The 24,388-nt window shown below is 49.0% G+C and overlaps 1 protein-coding gene across 1 annotated transcript; it reads left to right on the top strand.

The window, feature by feature from the left end:
- The first annotated feature begins 8,387 nt into the window (after positions 1 to 8,387).
- On the top strand, positions 8,388 to 18,409 carry LOC128836588 (Krueppel-like factor 15). Its single transcript, XM_054026990.1, has 3 exons — positions 8,388 to 8,496; positions 12,287 to 13,371; positions 16,891 to 18,409. Exons 2-3 carry the CDS (start codon positions 12,413 to 12,415, stop codon positions 17,060 to 17,062), a joined length of 1,131 nt encoding a protein of 376 aa, XP_053882965.1. The 5' UTR covers positions 8,388 to 8,496; positions 12,287 to 12,412; the 3' UTR covers positions 17,063 to 18,409.
- The last annotated feature ends 5,979 nt before the right edge of the window (positions 18,410 to 24,388 follow it).

Genomic DNA, 24,388 nt, shown 5'->3' on the forward strand with positions numbered 1-24,388 from the left:
GTGGGTATCTCAAAGAGAGAAGCTATTTAATGTCCGGCTTGCCAGCAAGGGAGTCCAGATTTCCCCCATGCAGAGCACGGAGTTGAGCAGCTCCCTTTTCCTCACTTTCCCTGCTGGGCTGCGTGCCAGGAGGTAGCATGGTGGGTGGATGGGGATGGGGGTGGGGTGGGGTGGGGGGGAGGAGTGCATACCAAGAGCTAGCCATGGCTTCAGCTCCAAACATCCCTGGCCCCTCTATGAGGTCAGGCCCAAATTGTCTCAGGCCCATGTCTAGTAGGAAAACTGCTGTTTCTGAGCGAATGCAAAGACCACAGCTCTGCCTGGATAATCAGCACATTCATGGTGCATCTACACAGGGATAAAAGAGCTGATTCAGGCTCGCGGGACTTGGGCTGTGGGGCTAAAAATTGTGGTGTAGACATTCAGGCTAGAGCCTGAGCTCTTGGAGCCTCCAACCTGTTGCTGAAGTAACTTGTGTGTAGATGTAAAAATCTCTCTGACGCAAATTACATCCTCTAACCTTCAGCCACTAGTGTAAGGTTCGTAAAGGAAAGGGCAGTTCCTGGGAGCTCTGCTGGGTTTGGGTGGTAGATCCATCCCCTCTCCATTGAGGAATCATATTATGCCTCTCCCTTCCTGAAAAAAGAAGAACAGGAGTACTTGTGGCACCTTAGAGACTAACAAATTTATTAGAGCATAAGCTTTCGTGGACTACAGCCCACTTCTTCGGATGCAGAAGTGGGCTGTAGTCCACGAAAGCTTATGCTCTAATAAATTTGTTAGTGTCTAAGGTGCCACAAGTACTCCTGTTCTTCTTTTTGCGGATACAGACTAACACGGCTGTTACTCTGAAATCTCCCTTCCTGGTTGCCCTAGGGGTATTTAAAGGGAACAGCTTCAATGCTGTTGGGTCAGTGGAGAGGACTGTAAAGGGAGGGTCGGGTCTTTCTTTTCTAATGCATAAGAATGCATTATTGTGAATCTCCTGTCTAGAGAAGGATGTTTTGATGCTGTTTCCTTTCAGGAAGATATACTGTCTGCAATATGGTCCTGTCTTATTTATTTAGTGGAGTAAATATTTTGTACAGCGTAAGGGGAGGGATATTATAAAGTTTATTAAGGAGGGAAATAAAAAACTTTTACATTGGATCACTGTGAGTGTCACTATGTTAACTGCACTACTGAGAACATTTTGCATGAGAGATGGGCCAGAAACCTTCCTCTAATTCCCCACCCTGAACACTGGTGGGCTGGATAAAGCAGGGCCCCACATCTCACCCCCAAGCTACTGTTGCCCTTCTTTGTGTGGCCTGATTGTGCTGGAAGATGTGGGAACCAGAGGGCAGCAAGGGAAGGAGGAGACCGGATGAATGAAGACTACCGTCTAGTGCCACGTCCCTCTCTTTTCTTTTCCACCAGCAGCAGGAAGACATTGCAAGGGGTGAGCTCATTTGGGGAGGATGAGCTCCCGACCTGCTGCACATCAATGCATGATGGCTCGGGGTGCAATATGGGCCACAAGCCAAGCCCACAAAAGCACACTGGTCAAGTGGAGAGCAGGGCATCCTCTGTCCTAAGGAGCAAACTAGATGACTGTTAGTATTCATACAGCAGTAGTAATGGTGTTCAAAACTACATGTGGGATGGGTTGATGATGCCTGTGCCTCCCATGTTTTGGACTGCTATATTGCCAAGCTGTGCTCCACCCCCAATTTTCCCTACAGAAGAAGTTGCCATCAACTTATGTCACCACCGCCTCCCTTCCTGGCAGACTTTTCCCTGGCTCTGGTCAGAGTCCATGGAAGCCAGCCCAGACTTGGCAATTAATTGGATCCAATAATAATTTCTGATCCCTTCCTCCCCCCCTCACAATGTCCTCTCCTGCTCCCCCGCCAAACACTTCGCTCGGTCTCTAGTTCCTGCATTGCCCCCTGTGCTATTGGTATCCCTGTTTAATGAGGCTGTTAGAATTGCACTGTTAGGAGGAGAACATAGCTGAGCCTGGTGTCTGTACTCTCTCTAGCTGCACCAGCAGATGGTGCTATTGCATGAGTTCTACTGCAAGAATACTGTATTTCCTTCTGCCCCAACCTGTTTCCTGACTCTCTTCACTTCTGCAAACTGCATCCCTTGCTGATAAGTGAGCGGCTCACAGCCTTATGCACACAGAACCAAGACTGTGCTCTGGGTGAGACAACATCTGAAATGTAGCAGGCAGGCTGCAGCCCTGCACAGCTGCCGATGAGACGCTAATTCCTACAGCATCTCAAGTGTGCTAGGAGTATCATTGGCAAATACAATGACACCGTCCTTGTCCTGAGAAGCAGTCAGAGTAAGGCAGTGGGACTCGATGAGACTGCAGGCATCTGTCCACATGGAACCACTTGCAGAATGGGAGCCTAATGTAATCCATGGACCACTGTGTGTTATTTCTTCCCCCTTTGTGCCCAATCCACAGAGGCCATGCGTCTATTACAGTCCCCAGCACGGACTCATGCTGTGATCCATGATGCCTTTCCCTCCTGGACGGGCATGTACAGCAGGTCACACTCTGAGCCTTAAGCACCAGGATGATAGGTGCTTCTGAAATACTTTAGATGAACGGGCCAGGCTCTGTAGCTCAGGCTGTAAATAGTCCTGCTTATAGCTCTTGACGTCCCTGGTGTGTTAGCCAAGCTGGGAGCCAAACTGGCATGATGTGATAAGAGCCTCATTACTGATGTGATGAATAAGGAGGGGAGGGGAAGACCAGGCTAACAATCGGATAACCCCGCTATGCAGCAAGAGCTAGGGTACGGACCAAACGCTTTATCCAGCCGTAGCCTCTGGTGCAATATAATGTGCCTTTGTGTTGCCTAGGAAGGTGCACTAATGAGTGAATCCTCACAAAATCCCTGCAAGGTGGCTAAGTATTGCTTGGCCCCTATTTACAGAGGGGAAACTGAGGCACGGAGCGAGGCCGTGATTACTTGCACTCCTCCCAGCAAATCAACAGAAGAGCCACAAACAGCATTTGCCTTCACCAAGTGACCAGCCAGCTTCCCCTGTTCCAAAATTAAAACATTAATTAATTTTTTTAAATGCCAGGAAAACATTTCAGGGTCAAACTCTGATCTCTGGCACAGGAGAGTAAATCTGGACTAACTCCATTGGCTTTGATGCAATTACTTTGCATTTACACTGCAGTAAATGAGAGCAGAATCTAGCTCCTCTTGAACATATTTCATCCTGAAACTCCCCTTTTTTTAAAGAGACCCTGTCCACTTAACTCTTCTAGCTGAAAATGTTTATTTTTAACAGCAATCCCTGCACTTGTTCTCAGAGATTGGAGGAAAACTGATTTCGTTCTAGTCTGTCTGTGTGTTCGCCTTGTGCATCGGACTATAGGTGCTGGAACTAGGGGTACTGGGGGGCTGCAGCACCCCCTGACTTGAAGTGGTTTCCATCATAGCCAGGGTTTACAGTTTGGTTCAATGACTCTCAGCCCCCGCCACTATAAAAATTGTTCCAGCACCTCTGCATCGGACAGCACTGGTTCCTTTCATAGTTTCTGTGCACCTTCCACATAGCAACAGAAGAGAGAATGTCACTTACGGTAACACAAATGCTTTCTCTTTAAAAAAAAAAAAATCAATCTAGGGACAGGTGTTTGAAGGTATTTAGGCATCAGAAGATATAGATGCATGGCTCGGGCTGTTACAAAAGCGCCTTGACAGCTAGGGCCTAGGGGCTGCTTCGCCCCAAACGGGCTGGAACTTTGGAATGTTGCTACGGTGTAGTGTCGGTTCAGACTTGCTTTCTGATTCCTGCACCTTACATGCTGTGTAGTCCACTCCACCCCGCTCCCTGCGGCAGAGCAAGGGAGAAACATAGGGCTTGAGCCTGCAAACCTTTACTACTGGGGGTAGTGCTGACTAGGGTGAGTAGGCTGCTGGGGGACTGCTAGTGTCAGTATGCATGGCTCTCGGTAGTAAGGGGGTGCAGGACTGGACCCAATGACTGGCTAGGGAACAGCCCTGCATGCAACACCTGTTTTACAGGGCCCAAGAAAACACATATTGGGTGAAAGTTAGCCCAGTACAGAGTCACAACAGAAGGCCTCTCTATCCCTTAAGTCCGCGCAGTGGGATGGAGGTGGGCCTTAGATCTTGTGCATAAGGATGAGTTTTGCCCTAATGGAATAACAGAGCAGCTGCTACTGGGGCAACTTGCGTGATGCTCATGTGTGAGTCAAAGCAGCAGGAGGGTGACTGCTTACTTCTGCTATTAAACCCGTCCCTGGTGCTGACGGCCAGGGAGAGCAAGGGTCAATGGGTTGCTTCCTCCACGGGTGGGGTATGGGATTTTTTCTTCTAAGGCTGATAGAATTTTTTTGGTCCCTTGCTGTGAAGCTGGATTCATAAAGGAGGCTAAGGTGTAATAAAGAAACCCTGGGCTCCTCTGCTTACACACCACTAATTTGTTGGCTTAGCAGCCTGGCCCTTTTATTGATGGGACCTTGTGGTGCCCTCTTCTGGTACATGGATGGAAAATCACATACACAGTTTCAGAAAAGAACAGGGGGGTGGGGGAAGCCGAAATTAGCACAAACTGAAGGTGGGCTTGATTCCAGTTCCTTGTAGCACACCGGGGCAACATTCAAAACCAATACAAAGATTGGCTTTGTTAGCCAAGCCATCCAGATGAGAGAATGGGGGCAAAACATTTCTGAGATGTAACCAAAGGAATCGACTAGGTGGAAAAATGACTCAAGAACAAGACAGACCCTTAAAAAGCAATTACACTGGAAGACACTTTAAAAAATGACCAGCCTTCTCTAGACACACTGGGACAATGTAAGACCTAAAGAAAAACCTCAGTTCAGGGAAACATGTAGCCCAGATAATAAATATATTAAAGCAGTGGCTCTCAACCTTGCCAGACTACTGTACCCCTTTCAGGAGTCTGATTTGCCTTGTGTACCCCCACGTTTCACCTCACTTAAAAACTACATGCTTACAAAATCAGACATTAAAATACAGTGTCATAGCCACTAGTACTGAAAAATTGCTGACTTTCTCATTTTTACTATATAATTATAAAATCAATCAATTGGAATGTAAATATTGCACTTACATTTCAGTGGATAGTATATAGAGCAGTATAAACAAGTCGTATGAAATCTTAGTTTGTACTGACTTCGCTAGTGCTTTTTATGTAGCCTGTTGTACAACAAAGCAAATATCTAGGCAAGTTGATGTACCCCCTGGAAGACCTCTGTGTACCCCCAGGGGTACATGTACCCCTGGTTGAGAATCACTGTATTAAACCAAGTGCTGAAACGCAGCACTGACCACGTGCAGGGAGCCCTTCTGACATTATTTAACTTAACCTTCCAGTCTAGACACTTTGTTGGAGTATGGCCAGCTGGACTCATTAGCCCAATACACAGAAGCAGAGATGGCCTCAAACAACCTGAGCAACTATTCTGCAGCATCCACAATAAACTAATATTGCAATGTCTGACTGGCACCAGCAGAACCCATTACAAGAAATAGCTCTGTGATCTTGATGCTGTAAAGAAACCACTAATTTTTCAAAGGCACCTAAGTCATTTAAAATTGAATAGGAGTTGGATGCCTGACTGTCTTCAGGCTCTTTTGAAACCCCCAACCTAGATGGATAAAATTATCCAATTAAACTATCTGACAATATAATTCAACCCTTTCTCTTGTAAAGAAGTGAAGTTCAGGGCCCAGATTTGTCATCAAATAATTACAATGATTCAGGCAAAATCAAAGCACTGAAGAAAAAAAACTAATCAAAACGAAAGCTTGATCTTCACATATATGATCGCCCCCATGTGTCAACAAATCTAACAGCCTGAGCGGCAGAGCAAGCAACCAAGAAAGGCTCACAGCATTAGAACAAGAAGTGGGCTGTAGTCCACGAAAGCTTATGCTCTAATAAATTTGTTAGTCTCTAAGGTGCCACAAGTACTCCTGTTCTTTTTGCGGATACAGACTAACACGGCTGCTACTCTGAAACCTAGCATTAGAACAGCACCTACAACACAAAAGGTATAGGCCACTGGGGGGAACCACAGATCCAAAGGAACAAGCTAGACTGCTACAGCTTCTGGCACAGAATGATCATGCTAGTGGGTTATCTCACTACAGTGAAATGGGCAAAGCCTTCACCAAATACAGAATCAATTGCCATAAACTAGAGGTGGACAGCACAGACTGAACCTATGAGAAGAGCAGGTGTGGAACCCATGTGACAAAGGAGAGACTGAGATAGAGAAGTCCTTCCCAGTGTCTGGAATGGACATAGACTCAAACCCAAAACACCATTCTTGAGAAAACCGTACCTACCTCTGCCAGAGACCTGCAAAATCTGTCTCTTTTACACACTGGCAGCACTTGTGTAGCTTGTCCTGCCAGCAAAGTCCTATTGAAATGAAAGACTCTTTCAAAATCCATTTAATCAGAAGCCATGAATTGTTCCTGCCTGCTAGAACATGATCTTTAACATCTGGAGAAACCTGGGCTGTTCCCAGCATAAATGAAAGGAGGAAATGGAACACTGTGGTAAACTGCAGGAGAGGAATCAAAGCATGTATCTCCTCCGCAGGACCATGCTGGTAATCTGATAAACCAGGATACAAGTCAATACAGGATTGTAAGCTTCCAGGAAAGAACATGCTGGGTCATGCCACAAGGAGAAGAAAGGATGAAGATTTCATGAGAGTGGGTTGAGGAACATGTGAGCTGTTGGGTGGCAGAGAAAATGCTAGCCTAAGACTAGGCAGGAGTCCACTGCAACAAATTTATAGACATGGGATATGACCATTGCTTCTGCATATGGGCCCTTTGCAGAGGATTTCAAAACCAGTGTATCATATCCAGATGGTTTTTTTTTAAATTCCCCACATTGCACGTTTCCTTTTTAGAAAAAAGGGAATTAGGTCCAGATCCTCAAAGTATTTAGGCTCATAACTTCCATCAAAATCAATCATCTTTGAGGATCTCGGCCTTAGAGTGTGTAGCCAGATGAAAATAAGTGACAAGACAAGGAGTCGCATGAGAAGGGACTGAGGGAAACAATACCCTCTGAAACAAGCCCACCTCCGCAGTCTACAGGCAGTGTAGAGGGGAAGAGCAATCTGGATTCCTTGGTTCTATGCCCTGCTCTGCCACTAATTCATTGTGTTACTTTAACAAGTCATTTCACTCGTGGGCACACATGGTAGTTAGGTGCCATCCTCCCACCGAAAGTCGCTACACCTAAGGCTGGGCCTTCGAATATCTCCCCCTAAATCAGGCTCTAGTATTTTCCCCCCTTAACTTAAGTTCCTGGCTTTGCCTGTTGCTAATGTCTCTGTCTGATCTGAAGTGCAAAGCAGGAGGAATTCCTCTCTCAAGTCAAGCCCTAGCAGGTGTACAAAACTGCTCCAGCGGAGAGGATCGTATGGTCAGTGCTTTGATGGAGGGTGCTCTAGAAATATCAAATATGGTGGACTCTGTGCATCCCCCACATGCCTGCATGAAGAATATTATTAATCGATTATTATCTCATAATTATTCTGGATTGGTGGAGCCTGGATCCCAGTGTTCCTAGTGATTGAGCGTATCCTTAGGGACTTCTATTCAAACAATAAAACCACCTCAAGGTGGACTACGGAGGCCCTCACGTATCCTACCTGGACCTGGGTACTAAGGGATTGTGACTGCCTGGAACAGCCTTTGTCCCACACACCTGGGGCCAGATTTTTAAAGGTATTTTAGGTGCCTAAAAAAAGCAGCTAGGTGCCCAGAGGCATTTAAAGTGGGCATTAGGCACCGTAGCTGCTTTTGAAAATTACACCACATGCTGATCAGCACCTTTAGGTGCCTAAATACCTTTGCAAATCTGGCCTTTCACTGTCCCCACCGGTCCTTATTGGCAGATAAAGGCTCAGTACTTAAGGTCCGTATTATTATCCTTAATTATCCAGTATTCCTTAATTAACCTCTTTATTATTGTCCTTTAGTGGCATTGCTGCATCCTCTAATTACAATTAACTGCTGGTTATTCACTATTATCTCTGAATTGTGAATTAATCGTCAGCTGCTGGGATTGTTAAACTTCTAAGCATGCGGATGATTGTTCCGCAGCCCTTAATTATTAAATGTGATTATTAGTTATTAGACCCCCCCCCCATTAATTACCGGGGTGATGACCCCTTAATGGCTCTATTTTTATTAAATACCCCTCAAGAAACACCCCCCCCCTCCCCTCAGCTGTAGTGAGTGGGGCTTAGGACAGAGGCGTGTCCCTGCTCTGCCGCGCACATGCTGCTCCCTCCGGCTGCGGGCCAGGCGAGCCCCAGCGGCCGCGCACCAATGGGGCTGCGGGGACCGAGCCGAGCCCTCGGCTGGGCGGGGCGGTGGCGGCGGCTCCGGCTGGAGCTTCCCCCGGGTCATGTGAGCGAGCGGAGCTGGAGGTGCCAGCATGGAAGGGGGCAGTCGGCTGGTAAGAGGAGCACAGCCGGGAAGGGGGCGGTTCTGAGCTGCCGGGGGGCTTCCCGGGGCAGTGGGAGGGGGGATGCCCGGCCCGGTTTGGGGGCCGAAGGGAGGGGGTGGGGGATGCTGATGTTTTCACTTTTTCCAGCGCGGTGGTTTAAAGAAAAAAGTAACTCCCCTAAACTCCCCATTCCCCGGAGGAGAAGTGGGCGGGGTCCATTGACCCTCGGCTACTTGACCGTATTATTCCCCCTCGAGCCTCCCTAATCCAGCACGGGAGAAAGGCGGCGGCCCCTCTGCCCACTAGACCCCGAGCGCTAACCCCCCCGGCGGCCTGCGCTGGGAGGGGAGGGGATGGGGGAGAAACGAAGCCGCCGCCACGTGGGTGACTCTGCCCAGATGCGCTCCCCGGGGGCCTGTTCCCGCGCGCCCCGTGCTCGGTGGGAAGGGGAGCCGGGCGGGGAATGCGGGTTGGCTGCGTTCACACGGGGCGGGCTGGGGAGAGACTCCTGCAGGTCCCTGGCTTTGGGCTGGGGAATGCCCAGAGCTGGACAGCAGGCAGGCGGAGGAAAGCGCGTTCCCGCGGATCTCAGTGCGCGGGGAGGGGAGGGGGGGTTGTGTTTTGCGGGCCGGGAACACGCCCAGTGTGCTGGTGCAGACACACACACACACACACCCTCCCCCCGGCTGGGCTTTAAAGGCGCCCCGCGCTTGACAGGCTGAAGCCCAGAGGAGTTTTCCAGGCTGAATGGCTGCTGTGTACTTGGCTGCGTCATGTGGTGAGTGTAACTCAGTCCGGTCTCCCCCGGCTTGCAGGGGGTGTGTGTGTGTCCTATCACAAACCCCCGGACAGGTTGGTTGACAGAAAAGCTGGCCATTCAGGAGTGCCTGGAGGGCGGGACCTGATCTTGCCATGAATGATAGTGGCTAGAGTAAGCAGGTTTCAGAGTAAGCAGGGAAGTTGCATGATAAGCCGGGGAATGGCACTAAGTCAGTTTACAGCGTGCTCGTTTGGACTGTGCATGTTTCATTTGCAGTCCCTTTCACTATGAACTCCCGGCAGCATATGGAGCCTGCAACTAAGTCATGTGAGACTCCAGCTCCCGGGAATCACCAGAGATCCATGTGGCCCACAGTTGCGCTGCCACAGCCAGTGCTTTGCTGCTAACAATACCCTGCCTCTCATCCCAGGGCCTGGGAGCACTTTAAAAACTACTCCTTAGCCTGGTAATACCTTGCAAGTGAGGTAGGGCAGTTTTATTAGCCCCCTTGCGCAGAGAGGCAGAGAGAGCAGTGATTTGTCAGAGGTCACTGAGGTACAGAGAGTAAAGTGACTTGCAAGATCACACAGGACGTGCGTGGCGGAGCCAGGGATAGACTCCAGATCTGAGTCGTGGTCCTGTATTTCAATCATCATTTTCCTTTGCCTCAAGTAAGTCTAATCCGTTTTGTGGACCCATTCCACCTGGGAGCAGGTATCTCCTTGCTCTCATTTTTGTAGAGCAGCTTTTGCATGCTAATGCCTGTGCATGCTCACTAGCCCTTGACTATTATATCTGTGGGCTTTTCTGTATCTGCTCTTTTCATGGTATTTGGTCACTGATGATGACGGTGGAAATGCCTTAGTATCCGAATTATTGATCATTTATTTTGCAGTAGCTCAGAGGTCCCATTGCGCTAGACCCTGTTCAAAACTAGTAAATTAGTCCTTGCCCTGAAGAGTTGATAGTCATTTGCAGTTTTGAACCTTTAAAAAGAAGGGGCGGGAATGCGCTGTACTGATTACCACAGGAGGTTGGAAGTGGGGACTTCTGGGTTCTGTTCCCCGCTCTTGCCCGTTGTGTGACCTTCGACAAGGCACTTTACCTCTTTGTGCCTTGGCTGCCTATCTGTGAATTCAGCATATTTACCTACTTCCCAGGGTCATTGGGAGACTTAAAATGCTTTTAGATCCTCGCATAACAAAAGGTGCTGTAGGGAGACAAGGTGGAGGAGGGAATATCTTTTATTGGACAACTTCTGTGGGTGACAGAAACAAGCGTTCAGCTACACAGAGCTCTCTTCCTGAAGAGCTTGTCTCTCTCACCAGCAGTATTACTTCACCCGTGTTGTGTCTCTAATATCCTGGGACCAACATGGCTACAACACTATAGCAAAGAAAATATGCTATAGAAACACAAACTAATGTCTAAAGAGCTAACCTAGTCCAGCGATATGCTTCGGTGAAAGCTGGCTCTGTGGTTTTTTATACATGACATGTCTGTTAATAACTCTTGAATGTTGTCATCCATGTAGATTGATGCTGTGAATTTTAGTTAAACCTGTAAAATCTAAAAAATGCTTCCAGTAGGCAAGATGCTGTCATTGATACCTGGCAAATCCAGAGCGTGTCTGTCTTAAGTACTTGGCCCCATTGATCTGAGCCTCTTATGACTTTCTTAATGTTTGGCCTCCCAACATTCCTGTGAAGTAAGGCCATGCTAAGGGGAAGTGAGGCACAGAGACGAAATGACTTGTCCAAGATCTCACAGGGAGTCTGGCCGAGTAGGGAATTGAACTCTGGTCTCCTGAGTCCCAGACTAGTGCTCTAATGGCTGGACCCTCATATAACTATGCTGTTTAGCTGTCGGTCTTGTTAGTGGAGGGTTCAAGAACAAGTCAGCTCACCCAGACTTTGCAACCTGGTCCCCGCAGCGCTGGCAGGTTTCAGGGAAGAACTGGCTTTTAAGGGGAGAGTGGAAGGAGGCTAAGGAAGGTCCATGATGTGCAGAGAGGGGGAGGCTGTTGTAAACATAGCCATCAGCCTGAAAGGAGTAGAGCTGAGGCAGGATGAAGAGGGAAGTATTGGGATTGAGAAGTGGGGGAGGGGAAATGGGGGTGGGGTGAAAGGGGAGCAGAGCTATAGGCAGGGTTGGGGCTGCGTAGAGCTTTTACATTCAAACTCCTCTTCATGTGGGAGGAAAGCTGGAAGCCCAGCGCAGGGATCTGAAGATGGGGTGAGACTGTTATGGCCCAATGTCCCCTCTTGCTTCACATACACCCGGTGTTGGCTTCTGTTCATGGTGAATTGTCCAGGCAAGAGATGCAAAGTCATGCCAAGGACGGGTTATGAACCATATTGCGAAAGGCCTTGAGCAATTTTAGGGTCTTTGTCCTACGTTTTGCCCTTGGCAGATCATGAACTAAGTCAGGTGCTTTTTTTATTTTTAAGGCCGGGCTTGCTAAAACTGGAAAGCTCCTCAGAATCTGCCCTTCCTGATGGTAAGGGACCTGGGGAGATGGCGCTAGCGAGGACTGGCACAACTGGTTTGGACAGCTCTGAAGGAATCCCATGCATTTGCTTACTCACAGGAAGCCAAGAGCTCACAAATGGCTCTAGCATGGGCTTCCTTTCTCTCTCAAACTCTCTCCTTGCTCCTTTTAATTATATCTTAGATTTTATCTCATGAATCACCTCCCCCTCCTAGTCAGGCCTATGCAAACCACTTCCCCTCCCATGTGCTATTGCAAACCGTCCCTCTGGCAACTGCAGTGATTGTTGAAACAGAAGAGCGATATCAGGAAAGTGTTTCATGGGTGTGAAGGTGGCTGCTAATGCAAATTATGGAAACAAGGAAGAGAGCCTATATCACATGACAATACAGTCCTCTGCAGACCTCTTAGGTAGAGAATAACTGGGATGTGTGTTTGAGCAACAGAGCAATTTAAAAACAAAAAACCCAACAGTGGCTTGTTTGTAATTGAATTGTTCCTAGATGTTTGCACTGGTAAATAATCTCCTTGGTGTCGCTCCTTTGCAGGTGGGCTAACGCTTTCCCCGCAATATCAGGACTACCAGCTGTACTGCTGCCCAGCTGAATTGTTACACAGGCTTCCTACCCAGTCAATTTAACATCTTTCCGTGCAGAAGGGACACTGGTCAACAAATGGTCTCTCTAAATTGCAGCAACTTGCTCCCTGCTTCAGACCCCCTGGTCCCTCCAGCTGGCACCTCTTGGCTAGACAGCAACACTGATGCTCGTAAGACAAAGATGCCGTCTGCTGTTCTGCCGGAAGACTGTGACGCAGGAGCGTCCGACCCTCCGGATGGCTCCAGTCTTCTCCTTCGCCATGGCAGCTGTCCTGCGCAAGACGCCTGCCTCCTGGTGTCCAAGGTGAAGAAAGAAGGCGAGAAATCCCAAGCCACCCTCTATGAAGCTCATCTGAAACTGCCCGACTTCTGCAATGACCTCTCCAGAGATTTCACCCCCACCCTCGAGGAGATTGAGGAGTTCCTGAAGGAGAAGATGGAGCTCCTCAAGGATGAGCTGAGCGAGAAACAGCCTGTCAGAGGGAAGCTGGAGATCAAGTCGGAGATCAACCTAGGGAGCCCTGGGGAGCAGCCTGCGCCCAGAATGGCTCCGGAAGGGGGTGCATTGAGCTCTGCTGAGGCTGGGGGGGTAGCCGGTGCTGCGGGCCTGACGGTGGGTATTGGGAGCATCCCAGTTATCCTCCAGATCCAGCCCGTCCAAATGAACAGTGGGAGCCCCACACCACAGAGCGCTGTGGATGGCATCAGGGTGGCCCAGTTGGTGGTCAGCGTGCAGGGCCAAAGCCTGACCTTTGTCCCTCAGGCTGCCCAGCCCCCCGTGACTGTCTTGGACCAAAAGTACGTCAAAATAGCCCCCCTGCCCATCGCTCTGAGGCCAGCGGCGCTGGGGACTCTAAGAGGGGTTGAGGCTTCCCCCAAGTTCCAGAAGGTCTCCCCTTCTGTCATCCGGGTCCACAAGTGCACGCACCCTGGCTGCAGCAAGATGTACACCAAGAGCTCCCACCTCAAAGCGCACTTCCGGCGCCACACTGGAGAGAAGCCCTACACTTGCACCTGGCCCAACTGCGGCTGGAGGTGGGTGTGCAAGTGGAGAAGCCTGGCGTTCAGGTTGCCTTTCCACTGGCTGCCAGGCAGCCAAGCCATTGACTGCCTCCTGCAGGATCTGGCCTGTGCGTGTGTTTATAAAGATTAGCAGCAGGCTGGTCGGGCCTGCTTTTCTCAAGTGCTCAGTACCCGCACTCAAGACAAGGTTTTCAGAGGAGCTCAGCATGTTTAGGGCTGTGGGTGCTGAGTCCTTGGAAATCTGTCCCATCTGGCCCTGGCAGATCGTGACCCACTTTTTGCAAATCTCACAGTTCTGCTTACCCTCTTGCTTCCTTCCTGTGCATTTGCAAGATTGACTCAGCAGTTGTCTTGTCCCTTTAGATAGCTGGCATTGACTTCTCTTCAAAGGTACGCCGCGTCCTCTGCTAGCTCGAACGCTCTTGAGAGAGCTGATTCTAAAACCTCACTGTCCCTTCAGTCTAACAATATTTTTTGGCACTGGGTCCTGGACTAAATATATAGCAAATCCAAGACTTCCAAGTATAAATTTTCAGGCCTCTGCTTCCCCCAGCTGTTCATATGCTGACTGTTTTAACTGAGATCGTAACTTTTAATGCAGCAGGGGAGTTTTAACTAGAAATAACCTGCCCTTGTTCTGGGATTCAGTTTTTACAGTGAATTCTAGAAAGCAGACCTTTGAGGAGGGCTGGGATAGAAAGACCTCTCAGGACATTTAGGTTAAACTTTTAAAAACACCTAAGTCCCATTGAAAGTGATTTAAATGGTTTGGCTCCTAAGTCAGGTGTATTTGAAAATGTTACTCCTAGTCTATTCCCTGGCCAGTGCAGGATTGTTTCCAGAGCTTGCTTCCTATAATTGGTCCGCTTACAAATGTCTCCTCTATTGGATCACCCATTGCTGTCCTCAGGAACTTGTCAATCAAATCGCTCACTGTTTTAAAACAAACAAACAAAAAATCCTGATGAATTTGCTGCTCATGGGTAGGCTAGAAAATAAGCCAGTGTTTCTCCTGGAAGGCCTGGAGAGACTGCCTTGGGATCTGTTGAATTTCTGCAGTTAGTGGTGAACAGACCCACAGGCGCAGCATTTTACTGTATCAGATGTGAACTGAAATACTATCGTAGTGAGCCTGAGTGTAACTGAAGCTTCTCGCTCCACATTCTTTTAGTATGTTTCAGCCATATGGAAAAACCCTTCTGTCTAATGCTTCTACCATATGTGTGAGCTTCTCAGAGCTAGAATAGGGAGTAGATGCTCTCCTGTACTCCTTGTTGGGTGTTCTCCAGTTATATTTGTAAACATGAAGCATCACAGTGATATCACGTCAGTTCTGAGGCTTTCTAATGCAGATGCTGCCAAACCCAAGCTCGTGCAAGTCCAGTTCTGCAGCAGACCTTTATGCTGATGGTGCCTGAGGATTTGGATTTCTGGGCACCCTGTTTAGGGTGGAGGAAAGAGGGTGCTGGAGAAGTTGGGCAGGGATTTGAATGCACTTAAAGAGCTTTCGTGAGATGTTAAGCTGATCCACTTCATATGTGGAATTAAGGAGCTGAGTAGGTGGCTCTATCTAGGTACCATGGTGGAGGAGGGCCATGTGAGTCTCTGGATCTTTCACTAACATGCCGCAGGATGGAAACTTCCAGCCTAGAACTGTGAAACTGGTGCATGCAGCCTTCGCACGTGGAGTTCGCTGAGGAGCGGATGTCTGTCCCCGGATTGGAATGCTGCAAAGGCTGATAGTGATGGGAAGCTGCTGCCTCCTGCTGGCTCTTGATCATTTGAGAAATGAACTCCTGCCACAGTTTATGGGGGGAGCTAGTGTGCCCTGTCAGACGAACGAATGCTGCTCTTCATAGGGAAGCCAGGGATTGAGTGGGTAATGGAGAATAGCTCCTGGAAGTGTCCCACGAGCTCAGGGCCGGGACTCGCTCCTGGGAATGTGTGGGAAAGCTTGTGTTGAGCCTGTGCCATGGGGGAGGAGAAGAACCTTTGTGGAAGAGACTGGCCTGGCAGCCCCGGAGTCCTTTGTTTACAGAGCAAGTGTCCCCATAGCACTGTGCCTCTACCCTGCCCTGGAGCGACTGCCTCCAAGCCTGAGGGGCAGCTCGTTGTCCCTGACTCCATTCAGCCTCTCAGCCAACGTTTCCAGCAAGGGAGTAACTAGGGCCAGTTGTATGGGAGGCTTGATGGCGTGGCCATAGGGAACTGTAGCAAGAACTGCTGCCAGAGGGTAAGGACTGGCTTTCAGTCACTACTGCCCTGGTCTGGCTCTGAAGCGGTGACCTAGAGGTCTGAAGCACTGTACCCCATTCCCAGTCCGTGTCTATCCAGTCCCCAGGAGTTTCTAGGCTCTTTGAGGGGAGAGCAGGTTCTGAATGAGGGAAGCGTCCTAGTCGCCTGCCATGGGGATGGCTGTGTGTGGGCATCCCTTCGGAAACACTCGCTGGCAACAGTACTGTGTGTCTGGGGTTCTTTCTAATTAGCCCGGTCTGGGAGGAGAGCAGAGACCAGGCAGCCCATCCTAACCGGGATGAAATTCTTGCTGCTACTGTGGCCTTGTTCCCAGCCACAAAATGGAGACAACTGCCCAAATTCATCTCTGGTGTCAATCCACCCACGTCCGTGATTGAAATTACACCAGGGATCACTTGGCCTGGTATGTGTTTATAGCAAAAGGAGGAAATGCCAGGCTATGTGCTGTAGTTGTGAAAGGAGGAACTGGGAAATCTGTAGTACATGGACTTCAGGCAAGCTGCGCTCACCCCTATGTCTTTATGGGGGTTGTATTTCACAAGGGAGCTGAGGTTTCATTAATGTCTGTAGAGCTTTTAGGTGGAAAGCGCTATGCAAATGCCAAGTATTACTTTGGCTAAGAAGATGTTTTCATTCTACCCCTTTGGTGCTTGCTATTTCTCTCCAGGCGCTTATCTGATCCCCATCACAGTAGTAGTCAAGCACCTCTCACTCACCAATTCCCTCACAGGGGTGTATAATCACCATTTTATAGGTGGGGAGCTGAGGGCTGGTCTGTGCTACAAAGTTAGGTGGGCTTAACTATATTGCTCAGGGCTGTGAAAAATTGCATGCTCTGTGATGTATTTAAGCTGACCTAAGTCCCAGTGTAGGCACCACTAGGTAAATGAAAAAGTTCTTCCATCAATGCAGCTGCTGCCTTGTGGAGATAGCTACTATAGAAACAGAAGGACCCCCTCGCTGTACTAAGTTTCTACACTACAGGTATGCCACTGTAGCGTTTCTGGTGTAGGCATACCATTAGAGACTAAGGGACTTGCCCAAGGTCATGTGGGGAGTCTGTGGCAGAGGTGGGAATTGATCCCAGGTGTCCTGAGTCTCAATCCAGTGCCCTACCCCCTAGGCCTTCTTACCCCTTCCTAGTTCCCACAGTCGTCTTCTGCGCTGTTTCCTGGCTTGGCCCTGGTGGCCTCAAGGAATGACCATCCTCTCCTAGGTTAGCTAGCAGTAAATGTGCAGCCAAAAGAACCCAACGTGCTTCCCTTCTCCCGGCAGGTTTTCCCGGTCGGACGAGCTCTCGCGCCACAAGCGCTCCCACTCCGGCGTCAAGCCCTACCAGTGTCTGACCTGCGAAAAGAAGTTTGCCCGCAGTGACCACTTATCCAAACACATGAAGATCCACAGGGGCCAGCGCAGCCGGACAGCTCAAGGCAGCGGCAGCAGTTAACCCTTTCCTCCCTGCCTTGCGGAATTGGGGTGCAATCCAGCAGAGCTGGATACCGAACTGAACACAAAGGGGTGTTGTTTGTTCAGAGGGGAAAATTTTCTTTTTTGTACAGACTGGAGAAAATCCCAAGTCTACCTCTACCCATGGATGCCTTACGGTCAGGACTTGTCTCCTATACTACTGTGCCGCTTGTAAATGCACATGATGGGCACCTGAGCTAATTAGGGGCACGCGTGGGAGGATGGCTTCATCTAAGGGCTTTGGTGAGTTAATAGGTGTTGTCTGTCAGGGTAATTCAAATGCTTCTGTCACTGTAATGTCTGCCTGATACGAGTTGGAGTGAGAGCTAATGGGTTAATAGCACTTCTTCCTCAGCCAGCATCCTGACTTGCTGCTTGTATATCCTCCCTGCTATGGGGGCTGCAAGTCTGACCAATGACCCAGCCATCCATGGGCAGCCATCCTAGTGGGGGGAGCCAAAAGGGATACTTCCTCCTGCCTGAGCCAAAGACGACCTGTACTTGGAGTCTTGGCTAGAGAGATGACCTCGCTTACAGATTGTACAGTGGGTATGGAAACGGACTGCCTCTTGACGTGTCCCTGTCTCTGATCCCTCCCCCCCAGTGTGCGCTGCTCATCACTGATGTCTGCAGGATTGGCAAGGCTGATGTCCTTTTCTGTTAAATATTCTTTAAATCATGTACAGAGCCAGGGTAAACTCCCAAGATGTCCCTGGGAAGGTGATGCTGATGCACTTACTGTGTTTTCGGTTGTATGTGGCAAACGCTTAGCTGGGTACAGCATGTCCTTGCTTTGTCTGTTACCCCTCACAAAAGAGCAAGGAGCCTGCTAGCGGCTTGTGGAGGCCTCAAGTGCAGCCTACCCCCCCACCCATGTTCTGCTGAGGTGGAACTGGAGCATGGCATGCTGGCACCTGAAGTCTGTGGGCTGCCCCTCCGTGTCTGAGATCAGGGTGTCTGCATCCTGTTCTTGTGTATACAAATCACGTGCAGCTCTCAGGCTTCTGGCAGGTTGCTAGTGTGGCCCACAGGCCCAGCATCGGTGACCCCTCTGCTCCAGCAGCTGCCTCTGCAGGCATTGCACCCAGCCCTGAGGCTGGGAAGGGCAGGTGAATGGCTGCACCTACTAATGGTACGGTGACTCTAAAAACAACTGGCAGGTCTTCACAGCACCCCAATTGAAGGGTTGGTTTGTCATTTCTGTTGGTATCTGTGTTCCCAGGTTTATAGTTACAACTCTGCTGTCAAAAAAACACAATGACCTTTGTAGTAATCTGTTACAATAGTCCTTTTTTGTATTAAAGTGCCTGTAACACTTTCAACAGCACCCTGACTACCGTGTTAATGGGACACTAGAATAGTGTCTGGTCATCCCATAGTGACTGAAGCTGTAGGCCTCTGACCTTCCATATGGGTGTTCAGCACGGCACTGATGCGCAAAATTGTGCGGTGGAGCCGTTGGGAAGTGTGGTGCAGATCCGATTCTCCAGGAGAAGACGAGAGCAGCAAATTCAGAGCCCATCATTGGCAGAAGTATGGGAAGGGGGAGAGCTTTGGGAAGGGGAAATGAATTCAGAAGTGAAGGGTACTGTGGGGAGAGGAGAAGGGGAGTGTCTGTTCTGCAGAAAGGAAAAATGCCCTTGCACAGTGCTACCTGATTGAGGTGGGGTTACTGTTGAGGAGGGGGCCAGTGACCAGCTTGGCCATGTGCGTGTGGCACCTCGGTGTATTCCAGTCACCGGAACACAAGTACAGCTGGACGAAACGGTTTTATTTTGTCGGATTTTTTCCACAAAAAATGGCTTCTCAATCGAAACAAATGCTGTTGTAGAAAACTACTGTTTTGGTTGAAATCTTCTGATTTTATTTTTTTTCCCCCAACACAAAATGGAATTGGAAAAAACCCCAACTCTTTCCCTCTGTATTTTTTTCAGTTTTCAAAAACAAACTTTTTACCAATTTTGTTCTTGTCAAAAAACTGGGGGTGGGGGGAATTCATGGGGAACTTTGAGATTTTCTTTTTTTGTTAATTTCCTGCGTGCAAAAAAACCCCCCAAGAAAACCTGGCACTATACCAAAGCCATGGGAAAGTGATGTGACACTCTCACCCTGTGCTGTGTACTGCTGCTTCCAGAGTATTTCTGAAGGAGACAAATGGGTACTGAAAATTCCCCTCTGCATCCTCCTATCTAGGTCTCTGCCCCCATACTTGCCATTTTCATGGCAGACACCAAAGCTCCTATGAGAGGCAAGGTGCAGTAGTGCAGAGAGGTGAGGGCTGGACTGGGAGTTTGGAGCTGCATAGGAACTTGCCATGGCTCTGACACTTAGCTCTGTGGCCTTGGGCTAAGTGGCCTGGTCTCTGTGCCTCCTGTATCCCATCGTGGAGTGGGGATGAGGATACCTAGGTGTGAGAGGAATGCTTGTAGAGCAGTTCGAAAACAAGTATGAGGTGGGGTTATCGCCAGGATTTAGGAACACTTGCTGCTGGAGGTTACGCCTTCCTGGTAATAGCAATTGATTGCTGTTGGCAGCAGTTTCATGGATAGAATTTCCCAGTGTAGCTACAGGAGAAGGAACTGGCATGTTTGAGGGCCCCCATGTCCTTTATTAGTTGGGCACAGACTGTCCTGGGGTGCTTGTGCAGCTAAGGGGCATGACACTGCTAAGTAGTTCTGTGCATTGGGGGCGCATTCCCCGACAGTGTGGTCCTCAAAGGGTTCCAGTTACTGGTAAGTTACTTCTTTCTTACTCTGACTTGTATTATGGTAGCACCTAGGAACCCCATCACGAACCAGGGGCACATTGGGCAAGGCACTGTCCAAACACAGAACAAAGAGGCAGTCCTTATCCCAAACAGTTTACAATACAAATAATTGTGTAACTAGGGAATTGCTTCCTCTAAGCAGAAAGTATTCCTCAAGTGACACAACTTTAAGGAGCAGTACTGCTTCCCCAAAGAAACAACACTGCTGAAAATGGGGTTGGCTCTTTATTCTAAAAAGAAGAATGCCAGCAGCTGAACTAAGGCCTTTGGCAAATTTCCAGAAATGGAGGAGGAAATTGATTTGTATGTCACCCAGCTGCAAGAGCTACAGCTTGACCTAACCAAGGCTAATTGATCTTGGGTTGGATTTCCAGAGAGCTGAAATGTGTAAGAAACATACTAAGTTTGCAACACCTGCATTGCTTGGTTTCCTAATCCGTAGGGGGAGGGGCTTATGACAGAAATGGGTGGAGCTGCAATACTGGAATCCAGAGCCAACCTTTCCCCAAAGTTCCAGGAGGTCTGGCTGTGTGGATGTAGTTCAGGCTCACCCCTAGTTTATAACTGGATAATGTGTGTGTGTGTGTGTGTGTGTGTGTGTGTGTGTGTGAAATTGGGGTGTAAACTCAGCCTCAGCTGGGTTCCTCTCCAGTGTGCCTATGTGGGAATATTTAAAGCTACAGCCTGATGCAGGTTCTAACGAGGTGCTTGGCTAGAATTCTGTGCCTTGTAGTAGGTTTGGGAAAGCAAGGGTGCTTCTCTGTGTAACTTTCCCAGTGCTCCTCTGCCCTGCCCTGGATTGATGTGACCAGAAGCCAACAAGAACTCCCAAGTTCAATGCGTGCAGTAATGAAGTTTTAATTCTGAGCCAGAGACAGGTATGTGAGAATCCTATTTTTGTTTTGTTTCGTTGGGGTTTTTGGCCTAGCTGGTTATTCACTTCATACCCTCTTTCCTTCAGGGCACCTTTTTCAGGCCCCTTGCCAGCATGATTCATGCCAGTCTTGCTCTTCTTTCAGTCCCTTTTGCTGTTCTAACCTGGCCCCAAACCACTTTACAGCACAGCCTGTTCCTTTTGAATCTGCCCCACCCTGCTTTCCCCTCTCGGCCTTTAGAATACAAAGGCCAACTACAGTTTGTGACTCCAGTGCTTTGGGACTGGGGGCAAAGAGGGGCTAGTCAGCTGTATCTGGGCCACAGTTTAGTTCTCTGATCTTTTATTCACTAAGTGGAATTTGTACATTCCACTCTTGTCCCCAGGGAGGCCAGTGGGCTGGGAGGAGAATGGGACCTTCAATAGAGACCTTCAGTGTGGCTGACCTGACATGTGACTCCCATCAAAGAGAACTTGAATAGGGTGGGGAGGGCGTGCATTTTATTGAATCAAATGCCTTGGGCACGAATTTGTTGTGAAATATTTATCGTCTTACCTGTCTCCTCAGGGGATGCTTTTGATAAATGGCTTGGAAGGTTTGCTGGTGCTTCTGTAATTACCTCTGTTCTCTGCTACTGTCATGTGTTAACCTTCATACTGTAATGCTCCCCAGTGAACAAAGGATATCCTTGTACAGTGGTGCGGGAGGAGGAGTGGGACTCATCTGTCTCTGTTAGTTGAAGTCACTAGTGTCACCAAGTGACACCTTTCATTTCTTTTTATCACAGTATAAGCATGGCTCTGGGAGTTGGGATTCATGGGTTCCAGTCCTGGCTCTGACATTGAGACTCTGCTGTTAGGCAAGCTAGGGAATCTGTGCCTCAGTTTCCCCTTCTTTACCATGGGAATAGTACTAGTTGTACAGTGTTTGGGAGACAAGGGCTTTGAGAGGGCTAAACATTTTTTTCTAGGCAAAGCAGCAGCTGTGGGAGCCACAAGGGTACTACTAATGAAAGCAGGGATGGTTGTGTTTGTGTGTGCATGTGTAGAACTTGATAAAATGATTTTCACGCTGTGCCTTCGGTTGCGGGCACAGCAATGCTTGTGTGCAAAGCCCTAGAACTCTGCATGCAACTGACGATGCTGCGGGAAGTCCCTGGCCTGTAGTCCGCACACCACTTGCTGGTGGAACATGGAGAGTTGATTGGTGCTGGCTGTGCCGTCTTTCCATCTGAGAGGAACCAAACCTGTGTGGGTGCAAATTGCGAGCCTGGTTTTATGGCATCTTTGGGAAGAGAGACTCCATGTCTGTTTGTGGCAGCTGGGTCTATTTGTGGCTTTGCCCCAGGAAATTGATAAAGCTGGGTGTTAATGGGGATTCTTCTACAGTGCCTTTCATCCTAGAAGGGATTGGCACACGTTAAGCTTCACAAGACTCCATCAGTGGATAAGTAGAATGTCCATTATAGAGGTGACTCAGAGGTTGTGTAAGGAGGTAGTGGAAGAGCCTGGAATAGATCCCCAGAAATCCTGTCTCCACAGCTCTAGCCATGAGAGTTCTCCTGGTGCATAAATAGTGTGTGTCTATTGTTTAATAACACCCTCCGGGGTAATTCAGGGCACTCCCCACCTAGGTTCTCTTCCACCTACAGTTCTGGGCGGGCAATAGGAACTAGCTTACGGCAGCAAGCAAGCTGGCGTCTGAGCTCTCAAAGAAAAGCAGGGACGTGTGGGGGCTGGACAGGGCCTAGCACAGTGGGGCTGGACAGAGCCTAGCACAGTGGGCCGGGCTGGAATACAGGCAGTCATTCACAGTAGCTACAGTAGTCTAGCAGCTGAGTGTTCTGTTTTGTAGCCAGCTGGGCCAGATCCTTTCTCTGCCCTGCCTCCTTGAGAGGTCCATAAGAAACAAAAAGAAGGGTTAACATGAAACAGGTGGAAGAGACCATTTCCAGCAATATCTGCAAGACTTTAACCCTCAAGTGGCTCAATCCAGTTCCTTGGGCCTATGCGCCCGGGGAGTATGTCCACACTGCAATCAGATCAAAGGTCACTTGAGTACCGCTACTAGTGCTGCAGTTGCTACTCCCATTGCAGTGGACACTTCAATGCTGGGACTTCAGTCTCGGTCCCTTCTCCACTTGTTTGCACGTGTCACAGTAGCAACAACATGAATCACCCCCAATGCAGTCAGGGCTGAGCATTAAGCCCTATGCTTCTTCCTAAAGGGCCCTGGTGTATATAATAGGAGCATCATGCTGCAGCCCATGTGACTTCTCTCAGCTGATGCGCCTGCTCCCATCTCACTGCTATCGGTCTCTGAGTGGGCGGCTAGCAGGTGTCTAACTGAGCTAAAGGAAGCCCTTGTCTGGAGAGAGGTTAAGGACATGTCAATGTTTAAAGAAGAACATAGCTAGACTAAAATGTCTTGCTGTGTCCTAAGACTTGCTGCTTCAACTAAACCATTTTCCAAGTAAAAGTGTGTCTGCCTTTAATTAAGCTCTGTTAAAGGACAGAGCAATTCTCTAACTGGGGAATAGGGTGCATTCTCCTCTGTCCATCATTTGCTCCACTGTGCTGTGCTATTACAATTCAATAGGACCCCAAGCAAATGTTCACCCAGCTGTGGGTAAGTAATGACCCCTAGTTCACCCAGCTGTGGGTAAGTACCATGCTGTCTGCATAATTGCCCCCTGTTCTGATGGCGCGTGCTCTCAATTTAAATCAAGGTCAGTCTAGGCAAAGCACTAGGAAACATACTGTAGGGAGTACTGGTGCAATAGCCAGGGCATGGACTAGCTGGGACCTGACATTGTTTCTCACCAAGACTTTCAGTAACAAGTAGAGATTTGGGGGGGCAGGGGAGAGGGTGCCCAAATGTGACTTCTTAAAGGGGCCTGAATCTCTGAAGGAGGGTGGGTGCTCAATACTGAAAAGCAGGCCCCTTTTAAAATGTCCAAAAATGGGCCACCCAAAATCACTAGCCACTTTTGAAAGCTTTGGCCTCCTCTCTCTTCTTCTCTCTCCTCCCCCCGCCAGCCACCTGCAGCTACAGGGCTTCCTGTACCAGAGACCTGACCATACCACAATATCTTCCCCCTTCTATTTCAAGCAGTGGGTTTTGTGCACTAGCAAGGCTCTGAAATGAGACTATTGGTATGAGTCAAGTGACCGGGTTGAGTACTGATCTTGTCCCATCTTCAGCAGTGCTGAGCGTGCCAGAGGGCTGCTTGGTTTGTCTGGGAGTAGGAGCAATGATGGAAGCGTGACTAGGAATTTTTGTGTGTGGCTCTGTGACCTTCCTGAGTGACCGTCTATTTTGTAAGGAAAACACTACTGAGGTGGTGAGTGGGGTGAACACCCTATCTAGCCTAGAAGGGGTTAACAAGGCTGGGAAGGGGCCAACTAAGAGGATAGGTCAAAGCTGAGGGGAAATAAGTGGGATGAGAAGAAATAAGGTGGGGAAGGAAAAGGATGTGGAGGGGGGAGAGAGACAAAGGTCTGGTCTACACCTAAAACTTAGGTTGACCTAGCTACATTGCTCAGGGGTGTGAGAAATTAACAGTAGTGTAGACTAACTCAAAGTTTCACATCCCAGGTAGTATTCAGGATTTAGCTAGAGCTGGTGGAGATGACTTTTTCATCTGGCTCCCTCTCTCTTGGCC

Source organism: Malaclemys terrapin, chromosome 4, assembly GCF_027887155.1.
Source record: "Malaclemys terrapin pileata isolate rMalTer1 chromosome 4, rMalTer1.hap1, whole genome shotgun sequence".
Taxonomy (NCBI): Eukaryota; Metazoa; Chordata; order Testudines; family Emydidae; genus Malaclemys; species Malaclemys terrapin.